General features: G+C 38.1%; 1 protein-coding gene across 2 annotated transcripts in view; it reads right to left on the bottom strand.

Annotated features, from left to right (window-relative positions):
* mark4a (MAP/microtubule affinity-regulating kinase 4a) overlaps positions 1-6,904 on the bottom strand; it is a 101,213-nt gene extending 94,309 nt beyond the window's left edge. Inside the window, exon 1 of one of the 2 annotated variants that reach the window (XM_057820508.1) lies at positions 6,173-6,904. In XM_057820508.1, the coding sequence (XP_057676491.1) occupies positions 6,173-6,226 (54 nt within the window). In that variant the 5' untranslated portion in view covers positions 6,227-6,904. The remainder of the gene's footprint in view (positions 1-6,172) is intronic. The other variant, XM_057820509.1, reaches the window with a different exon arrangement.
* Between the last annotated feature and the right edge of the window lie 5,195 nt (positions 6,905-12,099).

The following is a 12,099-nucleotide window of genomic DNA, read 5'->3' as shown; positions in this document are numbered from 1 at the left end:
GGCCTTTTTATTTCATAATGTCATTTTCCAGCACACTGAAGCATTTGCTGTCAAGCAAATACTCTACATGAGGCGGAGTCAGTTAAGTGATTGGCTGAATGGATCATGGAGTCTGGCTAGCTGCGCTAGCACTTCGTAGCGTCCATGAACTGTTAGGTAGACTTCCAGAAAGCATCTAATCAAATACACACTGCTGCTGAAATCCTCGCTCAGGCTGAGATAAAAGTCTTTCATTATAATCTAACCGGTTCGCAACTTCTCTGAGTAACTCTGAATGTGACGCTTAATCACAATAAGCAGCAAGAATGGCGGAACGGTGCCTGAGTGGTTAGCATGTCCACCTCAGTTCTGAGATCAAGGGATCAAGCCCGGGCTCTGGCCTTCCTGTGTCCACTCAAAAAAATGCACATGCACAATTTTAACTTTTAAATAGGTGTTTTTCATTGTATAAACACATTAGTTTTGTGATCTTACACATTACTGAATCCATTGTTGTATTTATCATGTAAGAGAGTCAATTAAAACACGTATGAATAAGGATTGCTTAATTAAAAAGTAACGTGATTTTAACTTTTAAATAGGTGTTTTTCATTGTATATACACATTAGCTTTGTGTTTTTACACATTGCTGCATCCATTGTTATATTTATCATGTAAGAGAGTCAATTAAAACACTTTTGATATAGCATTGCTTAATATGTATGTAACGTGATTTAATTAATTAAAATTACAATTACAAAAAAAAATAAAAAAGCACATGCACTATTTTTACTTTTAAATACGTGTTTTTCATTGTATATACATATTAGCGTTGTGTTTTTACAAATTACTGAACCCATTGTTGTATAAGAGAGTCAATTAAAACACGTATGAAAAAGCATTGCTTAATATATATGTAACGTGATTGCACAAATTGTATGACTATTGTCCCTCTTTTTTTTAAAATTATTTTTTAAATATTTTATTTATTTTCTTTTTAATTCTATTTGTGATTAAATGCGATTTTTTTTTATGTACAATTTTATTTCCTGTTTCAATTGTCTTTGTTTTTTAGTTCTATTGATTTAATGTAATTTTTTATGATCTTCATGCAATGTAAAGCACTTTGAATTCCCTAGTGTTGAATTTTGCTATATAGATAAATTTGCCTTGCCTTGCCCTCTGAGGTTGCCGTACACAGCAAAATCTGTGGAGTGGATTTTTAAGTTTAAATGAATTTTGAGTTGATTGGTGTTGATTTGGGTGTTGTTTTACATTAGCAGTGTTAAGATCGCTCTTGGCGCACTGTCATCTAAGTGATTTGAACACAGACACCCCTGGCAGTGTTAAATGTACCGTATTTTTCAGACTATAAGTCGCAGCTGAATATAGGTTGCACCGGCCCAAAAATGCGCAATGAAGAGGGATAAAAACCATATAAGTCGCACCGGAGTATAAGTCGCATGTAAAAGGTTTGAATAGGAATTGCTTAACTTGCTCAAGTAGTTTATTAAGTCTTACTTAAATCAATTAGGCATTTTTTAATTTAACGATCTTACTTAACAGTTATTAAAGCAGTTGTTTGTAACCACTTAAAATAAGGTTCTTACATCAATACTATGTTTCATTTGTTTGGGTGTGGTTACACATTTTGCATGCAAAAGGTTTGAATAGGAATTGCTTAACTTGTTCAAGTAGTTTATTAAGTCATACTTAAATCAATGACCGTAATTTTTGGACTGTAAGGCGCACCTGACTATAAACCGCACCAACCAAATTTGCCACGAAAAGGCCATTTGTTCATAGATAAACCACACTGGACTATAAGCCGCAGCTGTCCTCACTGTATTATGAGATGTCCTAAATGTATTATGAGATATTTACACCAAAAGATATTAACTGGTAATACTTTGACAGCGGTGTCGTCAGACTGTCATAAGACCATCATAATTATCACATGACTCTGTCATGAGCATTAATGAATGCTTATGACAGCTATCATTAAGTGTCATCTGGCAAATGATCTCACTTTTGAATGGATGTAAAAGATTCGACGTAAATGGAGTTATTGACAGAATTTTCCAGATGACACTTAATGACTTCTGTCATAAGCATTCATTAATGCCCATGACAGTGTCATGTCAAAATTATGACGGTCTTATGACGCCGTTGTCAAGTAAAAGTGTTCCCTATTAAATCAAATACCATAATTTCCCGAACATAAGGCGCACCCGTGTATAACGCGCACCCTAATTTTAGCACCAATTAATAGTAGAATACAAGAAAACAGAGCTCGTGTACTGATACAGAAATGTAATTTTACTGACTGGTGAAACACAGCACAAGCATAGCACAATGGTCAAAACATTACCGTAAACTGAAAATATGTACGGTAATAATATGATCTGATAACTTCTTCAACTTACCAGAATCCAGGAGAAAAAAAAACCAGATGTGACTTTTCTTTTAAAGGCTGCTGTATAACTTGCTCGGTAAAATGAAAAAGAGAACGTAAGTCGGAAATCCGAGAGAGCTCATCGCTGTAGACACGACAGTAACAACAGGAACTATTGTTATTTGGGTTTGAGTTTCCCGAGGGACAGATATAGTTGACGGACACAGGAAGTCCGTGTTGTGTTACGGTTGTGATGGTCCGAGTTGCGGAGCTGCAATAAAAGTTGACTCAAATGAGTTCAAGAAACTAAATTCTGTGCTTTATGAAGAGTGAAAAAAGCAGAATTTAACACAGACGAAATCATTCGCCCGATCAGAGTGAAGTATTACCGAAACAAAATGGTGACGTCATGTACCGCAATGGTTAGCAATGGATCGCCGCATACGTTTCTTCAACACAACATGGCCGAGTCAATAAAAAATAAATAAATCGATTTTTACATATATATAATACATATACAGTTAGGGATGGGAATCGAAATCCGATTCCAATTCCGAACTGGTTCCTAGTGTTTCGAGGCCTCGACATCACAATAAAAAAGCCTTAACGATCCCTTTAACGATTCCTAAAGACGCATATTGCATCGTGACTGTCTTGTTGTCCAGATGCATCAAACTAGCATGGCGCCAAGAACCACCCGCTCCAAAGTTTGGCTACACTTCACCAGGAAAGAGGGTGAAAATGAAAGGTTACAATGGTTTAGCATGAGCATTCTAGCCGTAAACATAACATAAGTGTGTCTTCACTTCACGAGGAAAAATGACAACATAATGACTTGCAGTCATTGCAAGGTGGAGATAACTGCATCGGGAGGGAATAGACTGCACTGTCCTCACCGAGACAGCTATACAGCTAGCTAAACTCCGAAATGATGATACAGAAGACGTTGGTATAATTTGCTGACTTTATTCAACCATCACTTGAAGAGTGAAACTAAAAATAAAAATGAAACAAATCAATTTTGTCCCCAATAACAAACAGGTTTGCATAAACGTAAATCAGCGATGATTAGCTGCTAATACAGTAATAACAAAACGGTTAGCATGCGTTCGCTAGCATTAGCACATCGTTCAAACCACTACACAACTGGGTTTAAGTGTCCGATCGCGAGTGGAAACACACAACAACAACACAAAAGATGATACATTCAGGCGTTGCCTCTGTAGATATTTTACAAACATTAACAAAGAACGTAGGGTCGTAGCAGTGCTTCCCTCTCTCACTAACTCGCTCACTCGCTTGGATGCGGCATTTCTTCTTCGTGTGTAAGCTCGCTCTTCTTCACGAGAGCGCGTTCTTCTTCACGTGAGGAAGCGAAAAGGCCCCCCCACTTGAGCGTGAAAGCACCATAAAAACTAAAAGGCATGCATTTCAATATACTGGTAAATAATACACTTTAACAGGGGACCCCAAACTACGGCCCGCGAGCCGGATACGGCCCGTCCCGGCATTTGGTCCGGCCCCCTGAACAATACCAGAGAGCATTTTGAAGGTTTTTTTTTTCTCAATAGTGTTATTTATTTTCTGGCCTTTTTCTGAGAAGAACTCAGAGAGGGTTATTTGGTTATTATATATTTGATTAATAGTGTTATTATTATTTATTAATTATTATTATTATATTATTTTTATTTTATTTACTTTTGTTCCGTGAAGAATCCCGAAAGGGTTATTTGATTGTGGCTTTGATTGTGGTGGCCCCTCATCAGAGAAGGGAAAAGTTATGTGGCCCTCACAGGAAAAAGTTTGGGACCCCTGCAAGTTTAACACAAATTGCCAACGGCAGACCAACGACCTATATGCCGATATATACCAATATTTTTTATTTCTATTAGAAAAATGTTTCAGTAAAATGTTACACATTCTTGTGCATTTGCCACTTATTGCCACAGTTAATATTGAGGCTTTGGGCCTCTTTTGACCTCATTGTGAGTTTGTAAGGTTGTGACTTCTGATTAAACAAACTCGATGCCAATCAAAACGTTTGTTCTTTTTCCCCAAATTAGAATCGATAAGAGAATCGATAAAGAATTGAATCGTTAAGCAATATCGATAATGGAATCGGAATCGTAAAAATCCTATCAATTCCCATCCCTATATACGGTATATTTCTGTCTCCATCCCTGTACCCATGTATAATGTGCACCATGATTTCACAAGTTGATTTTTTGGGGGAAAAAAGTGCGCGTTATATTCGGGAAATTACGGTAACTCAAAAAATAAACTGCAGCATTCAAAATGAGGGAAAAAGGTAGCGGCTTATAGTCGGAAAAATACGATAGTCATTTTTCATTTAACGACCTTTAACTTAACAGTTACTTAAAACAGTTGTGTGTAACCACTTGAAATATGGTTCTTGCATAAATACTATGTTTCATTTTTTTGAGTGTAGAGTTTGCATGTTCTCTCCATGCCTGAATGGGTTTTCTCCGGGTCCTCCGGTTTCATCCCAAAAACATGCGTGGTGATTGAAAACTCCAAACTGTCCGTAGGTTTGAGTGTGTGTGTGTGAACTGTTGTTTGTCTTGTTGTGCCCTGCGATTGGCTGGAAACCAATTTAAGGTGTACCTTGCCTATTGCCCGTAAATAACTCAGACAGGCTGCAGCACCCTCGTGAGGATAAGCGGCATGGTTAATGAGTGAAGTGCTTTTAATCACAATAAAAAAATGTAACTGTTGACCAACCCAACATTTTACAGCAGGGGGCTCAATTACTTGAACCCCCACAACAACCTAAGCCTAACCTTTGTCAATGTGACAACAATATCATCCCTGTTTAGATCATCAATCTACCATCATCACTTTATTGTGGAAAGCAGATCAAGATCATTCTAATGGAAAGGGTGGATGTGAATTCATAATCAATCATACATCTTGTAAATTCACACACGCATTGGTTTAACCACCTTTGTGTGCTAAAAGCTCTGCTAACAATCGCTGGGGTGGTGAAATAAGTGTTTTGTCGCAGATAGATAGATAGATAGATAGATAGATAGATAGATAGATAGATAGATAGATAGATAGATAGATAGATAGCTAGATAGCTAGATAGCTAGATAGATAGATAGATAGATAGATAGATAGATAGATAGATAGATAGATAGACAGAAGTCACATGCATAAGCCTTCACTATCTTCTTTGCACTGGATTGGATGTATGGCGCTGTCTGACACCCACTGGCTGTAGGGTTGGGCGCTAAGCAGCCTGCGCAAGCACTGACTGCACATCATTTCATGCAGTAATTCCCCCTCGTTTAATACGAACAACCCAGGTATCCTCTATACATTTGTTTTGGCCTGTGCACACCTCCCACCCGCTCGATTGCCAGAGAATGCATGCATGTACACAGAGGATGCAGCAGCAGAGAGGGGTATTGTGACATCACAATCTCCATACAGCCTTATAATAAGATGTGACAGCTGCTTTTAAGGCTCTCTGCGCATATTGGTTATTGCATGCAGGGGGCTTCTTTCATGCATTGAAGTGTACATGCATGCGCAAACACTCAAGGTTAGCTCGCTTTTTTTTTTTTCTTTTTTTATGTTTTTTTTAATACACAAATCCAATCTAACCTCTTGAGTCCCATCATATAAACGGATCAAGCCACCCATTTAACCTGCACCGTTAACATAGCAGCAAATGCATGCCAGTAAAGGCCCCAAATGATGAGATATGAATTTAAGCACGTATTTTATCTTCGAATGCCCCCCAAACAGGCTTCAGGCTGCAGCTGCACTTACATGGTCTCCAGTACTCCTGTCGTTTCCAGACGGTAATGCAGATCGAGAGGACATGTTTTCTTTCTCCCCTTTCCCTGAGTGACAATCGCGGCTTGTTTTGAGTGAACAGTTTTTATAGGCTCCACCGGCAGAATAACATCCGCAGATGCGACCGACCGTCCCAAATCAGTCTGCCTCGTCGACAACCGGCCGAGCCGCGGTCGAGAGCAGTCCTCTGCCTGTCATGGCAGGAATTGATATCCGGAGGGGGGTGTCCTCAAAGCAGCTGCATCTTCCATCCACCATGCACTTTGCAAAAAAAAAAAAAAAAAAAAAAAAAAAAAATGGAGACCAGAGAACACGGTCGATCGGCGATGCAGCAAATGCAAATCCGGAGCATGGAATAGGTGCTAGAATGCAGAGATGTTTGGCCGGAGCCCAGCGTCTCTGTGGCGACTATCCACCCCCTGCCTCATTGGTGCACAAAACAAACACGGCTTCTTCTGGATACGTGTCATTCCCGTTGATCATAACACGCGCAAATAAAATATCACCCCCCACCCCTATTTCAGCCCATCGACGCCGAATAAACTCGTCCGCTTTGCATCAGCTCACAGGAGACACAGCCGAGTGAAAGGCCGAAGTGGTCCGAAATCGGTATTCTCCGTCGGTGTGTTGCGCTGCACCATTAAGCCACGAAGAAGAAGCACAGACAGCTAACGAGAATTAAAAGCATCAAAAGGCGCGCATTGGCCTTGTTCACCAGAAATGCATCCATGCCCTTGATGAAAGCAGGAGGAAAACTTGGATCTCAATATCAGGAGTGCTTGATCCCTCAATTTGAATATTAATACGACAGCACTTTTCAAAAGGTATAGAAAAAAACACTGTTCAAAATATTGATTTTAAGATTTGTTGCAGGTAACTATAATCATCTGCAAACCTCAAAATCACATACACAGAACACCATTAAATTCATTCAATTACCGTAACTTTCGGACTACAAACCGCTATTTTTTCCCCTAATTTTGAATCCTGCGGATTATTGTCCAGTGCGGCTTATTTATTGATTTATTTGGGTTAATAGGTAGCACTTTATTTAACGGTGACATCATAAGACTGTCATAATTATGATATGACACTGTCATGGGCATAAGCGGAGTTTAAGGGGGGCAGATAAGACAAAATACGTGGCTGAAAAGTGTCATTGCATGTAATTGACTCTCCTATATATATAAAAGTTGTAAAGCATTGAAATAAACACCAAAAATGAATGAAATGAACAAAAAAAGATGTTTTTATAATGGGTCAAAATTATTTTTCGAACAGAACATGTGAATAGCACCCAAGACGGTCATTTGCTTTGCATATTATTAAAAAAATATATAGAGGAGGGAAATTTTATTTTTCAAATGATTTTTTTCGTTGTTTGAATTTTATTTTATTGTTTTATTTTTTTATTTTTTTTCCTATTGAAGCAACTTTTTGGGGGATTGAAGGATTTAGACACAAATGTCCTACCCACAATATGGCCCAAGTACAAAAAGGATTGCTAAAATCAAAGAAAACTTTTTAAATTAAAAATTAAGTGTTCAAATGCAAATATTTAAGTCTCAAATCTTTTATTGCACTCAAAAACTTTTTCTATGATTGAAATTTTTTTTTTTGATTGAAGTGATTTTTCGTTTGAAAATATATATTTTTTGTTTGAAGAAACTTATTTTTCGATTAAATAATAAAGACACAAATATACTAGCCAAAATATGTCCCAAACGCAAAACAACATTACTTCAATAAAAAAAAATTGACTTCAATCAAAAAAAACCCCAAAAAAAAAACAAAGAAAAATAGCTTTCAAATGCATTTTTTTGAGTTTCAGATTTATTTTTGCATTCAAGCACATTTTTTTTTTTACCTCCATATGGCTCCGCCCAGGGGATACAGTTTTTGACTGGGGTAACTACATTGGCACGACACCGGCGGGCGTACCATATTCAATGGCTGACGATCTTGGCGAAAAGTATAGCTGTCCTAAGCAGCCTGAATTAGAATTCCCCTGAAGAATGATGGGAAACAAAGAACGCTTATTTTCATTTTATTATTATAAATATTCTTGGAGTAAGGTTATAAATCAAGGTGAAAAAAAAAAAGTTGCATTTTAAAGTGTTCTGTGTGTCTTTATATAGGTTTGTGTGGGTGGGTGTTAATCGTATTGTAATAACAATTGTAATTTATTTAATGCATTTGTTTTTGAAGTGTTTTCATTGGTGCTTTTGAATAGTTATTACTAGGGATGGGAATTGATACAATTTTTACGATTCCGATTCCATTATCGATATTGCTTAACGATTCGATTCTTTATCGATTCTCTTATCAATTCTAATTTGGGAAAAAAAGAAGAACAAACATTTTGATTGGCATCGAATTTGTTTAATCAGACGTCACAACCTTACACAACCTTACCTCACGAGGTCAAAAGAGGGTCAAAGCCTCAATGTTAACTGAGGCAATAAGTGGCAAATACACAAGAATGTTTAACATTTTACTGAAACATTTTTCGGATAGAAATAAAAAATATTGGTATATATTGACATTAGCAGTGTGGTTCAAAAGCCGAACCGTACGGTTCGCCCTGTACGATTCAATACGCCTTTATGAACTGCGCCTTTTCGGTTTTGCAATTAATTTATTCCGAACGCTTGTGGAATGAATTGGTCGAGCTCTGTGTGCCTGTTTGTGACGTGAAGCACAGCTGTGGAGAAATTCCCCTCCCGCAAGTAAATGTCCGATCGCTGTCAAACACCTGTATAATAGAAGCCGAATAACGCCCTCTCTCGCTTACGAGCGGAGTGAAAGGGAAACAAGAAAGAATACAAAAAGCTATGGCGAGCGGAGGAGTGGAGAGACCGAATTTTGAGGAAGCACCGGCTTCTTTCAAATCTGCAGTGTCGCAACATTTCGGTTTCCCTGTGGAATACAATGCGGAGGGAGAGAAAATATTGGGGGAAAAAAACAAAACAATTTGCAAGCATTGCTCAGCGCGTGTTCCCTATGCTAATGGCAACACTTATAACATGACTCCGACACCTCAGCCGGCATTACCCACAGATATCACTTTCTCAGAGCAGAATAAACCCGAAGATGACACCAGTGAAAGCACATGGCGGGCTTCGTTAATTTATTTGCAACGCTTGGCCCACGTTACATTGTTCCCTCGCGGACATATTTCTCCAACAACGTAATCCCTGACATTTATGAAATGGCACGCAAAGCTATCGAAGATGATTTCGCTAAAGCACATAGTTTCGCCCTGACCACTGATAGTTGGACGTTCCGTGCTACAGTGCGCTACTACTTAACTGTGACGGTCCACTATAATTCATACCTATCAAGTTGTACGGTCTCGGCGTAATTTGTACAAGTGAGCACTGATTTTTAAATGTGTACGCCGTATGTTACGTTCAAAATCTCTACGTTTTTCGTGCATTATGTTTTTTTTCCTCCGTTCTGATTTTTCACCGTTTCGGCAACGAGACAATGTGCGTTAATACGTTGGTTGAATGGTGCGAGAAAAGTCAGAGACACGGAGAGGGAAGAGTGTTTGTTGTGACGCTGTAGCAAACGTGATGCTAGGCTAGGTGGCTCCAATATTTCCTGACTGTAGCCGACAGCCTACAATCTACGCCTAGATATCTCATGCATATAGAACTACAAGCGAAATGACAGACTCGGTAGCGTTGGTAAACAGCCGCCATTTTAGAGCAGTAAACTTCTCAGAAAGGCTGTATTGTAGTGAACCTTCCTAGCGAACCTAAGTAACTTTTTATCTAAAACACTCCTAAATTGGCAAAATCTTGACTTGAGTCTATCTTTAAAGGATGAAACAAGTTTTAAAATGTTCACACGTCGAGAGTAGACAGAAGGGAACTAATGCAAAAACGGGAGCAATTTTATCAACTTTAATGGCTGATTAAATGACCTCCAAAAATAGCAAAGGTTAATATGTTTTTTTGTTTTTGTTTTTTTTTGAAAAAATGAAAAAAAAACATTAAAATTAACACCAGTTACTTTGCCAAGTAACTTTTTTACTACTGTGTATTTCAGTAGTCAGTCACTACACTAGCCAAAGAGCTAAGAGGCATTTTAACAGTCAAAAATGTTTACATTTTAAGTGTTTATTTCATTTTCTTAAAAGCAAAATAAAGGCAGTTTAAAAAAAAAAAAAAAAAGAAAGATGCAAAACGCAAACCGAAACCGAACCGAAACCGTGATCCCAAAACCGAGGTTCAAACAGAACCGTGGGGTAACTGAACCGTTGCACCCCTAATTGGCATATAGGTTGTTGTTCTGCCTTTGGCAATATGTGTTAAAGCAGGGGCCCCCAAACTTTTTCCTGTGAGGACGACATAACTTTTCCCTTCTCTGATGACGGGCTGGGGTCAGTTTGTAACAGAAAAAGTGTGACGATTGCAGGAGTGCCTAAATCTAAAAAACTATTGTTTTTCAGAAAGCCACAATCAAATAACCCTTTCTGGGTTCTTCATGGAGCAAAAGTAAATAAAAAAAATAAAAATAATCTAATCTAATCTAATCTAATCTAATCTAATCTAATCTAATCTAATCTAATATAATAATTATAATAATAACAACATTAATTAAAAAGATAATAACCAAATAACCCTCTCTGAGTTCTTCACAGCAAAAGGCCAGGAAATAGATAACAATATATTAAGAAGAAAAAAAAAAATCAAAATGCTTCTTATCTGGTATTGTTCAGGGGGCCGGACCACGGGCCGTAGTTTAGGGACTCCTGTGTTAAAGTGTATTATTTATCATCATATTGAAATGCATGCCTTTTAGTATTTATGATGCATTCACGCTCAAGTGGGGGCAACCTTGCGCTTCCTCACGCGAAGAAGAACGCCGCTCACGTGAAGAAGAGCGCACTTACACGCGAAGAAGTGCCGCATCCAAGCGAGTGAGCGAGTTAGTGAGAGAGGGAAATACTGCTACGAGCCTACGTTCTTTGTTAATGTTTGTAAAATATCTACAGAGGCAACGCCTGTATGTATCATCTTCTGTGTTGTTGTGTGTTTCCACCCACGATCGGACACTTAAATCCAGTTGTGTAGTGGTTTGAACGATGTGCTAATGCTAGCGAACGCATGCTAACAGTTTGTGTTATTAGCAGCTAATCATCGCTGATTTACGTTGATGCAAACCTGTTTGTTTTTGGGGACGAAATAGATTTGTTTCATTTCTATTTTTAGTTTCACTCTTCAAGTGATGGTTGAATAAAGTCAGCAAATTATAGCAACGTCTTTTGCATCGTCATTTGGGAGTTTAGCTAGCTGTATACTATACTGCTAGCTAAACTCAGCTAAACTCCCAACTCCCTGTATACTATACTGCTAGCTAAACTCCCAAATGAGTTGTGATGGAGAAACTGAAGCTTTCTGAAGCATTGAATCAATATCAAGCAATGTGTCGAAATGGTTCAGTGTTATGAAGCATTTGCCATGAATCGGTGTAGTGAGTCATGACACTGCTTCCCCACTGCTTTCTGTATCACTGAAGCAAATGTGTTGAAATGGTTCAGTGCTACGAGGCATTTGACACAATTCAGTTTGATGACATCTGTTGGACAAAAATATATTGTACTTTCATATAACCAAGTGTCATCTGAGCAACTAAATATGTGGGTCGTATGGTGGTTACATACTTTGCTTAGTGTGCAAGCAGTAGTTGGTTCGACCCCTAGCATGAAATCTTTATTCTTCCCCAGATTAATTAAAAAAATAATAAATAAAAATAACAAAAACAAAAAAAAGCTGTTTTGTTACTTTTAAATAAAAAACGGAAATGCTTGTGGAATAGGGAACTCTTGATGGTAGGTGTAAAGAATGCTAGTGACACTGGGATGGCGATTTGGGTGTTTCACACATTTT

This window comes from Corythoichthys intestinalis, chromosome 18, assembly GCF_030265065.1.
Source record: "Corythoichthys intestinalis isolate RoL2023-P3 chromosome 18, ASM3026506v1, whole genome shotgun sequence".
In the NCBI taxonomy this organism is placed as follows: Eukaryota; Metazoa; Chordata; class Actinopteri; order Syngnathiformes; family Syngnathidae; genus Corythoichthys; species Corythoichthys intestinalis.
The sequence above is the reverse complement of the archived record's forward strand: the minus strand, read 5'-3'. Positions and strand labels throughout refer to the sequence as shown.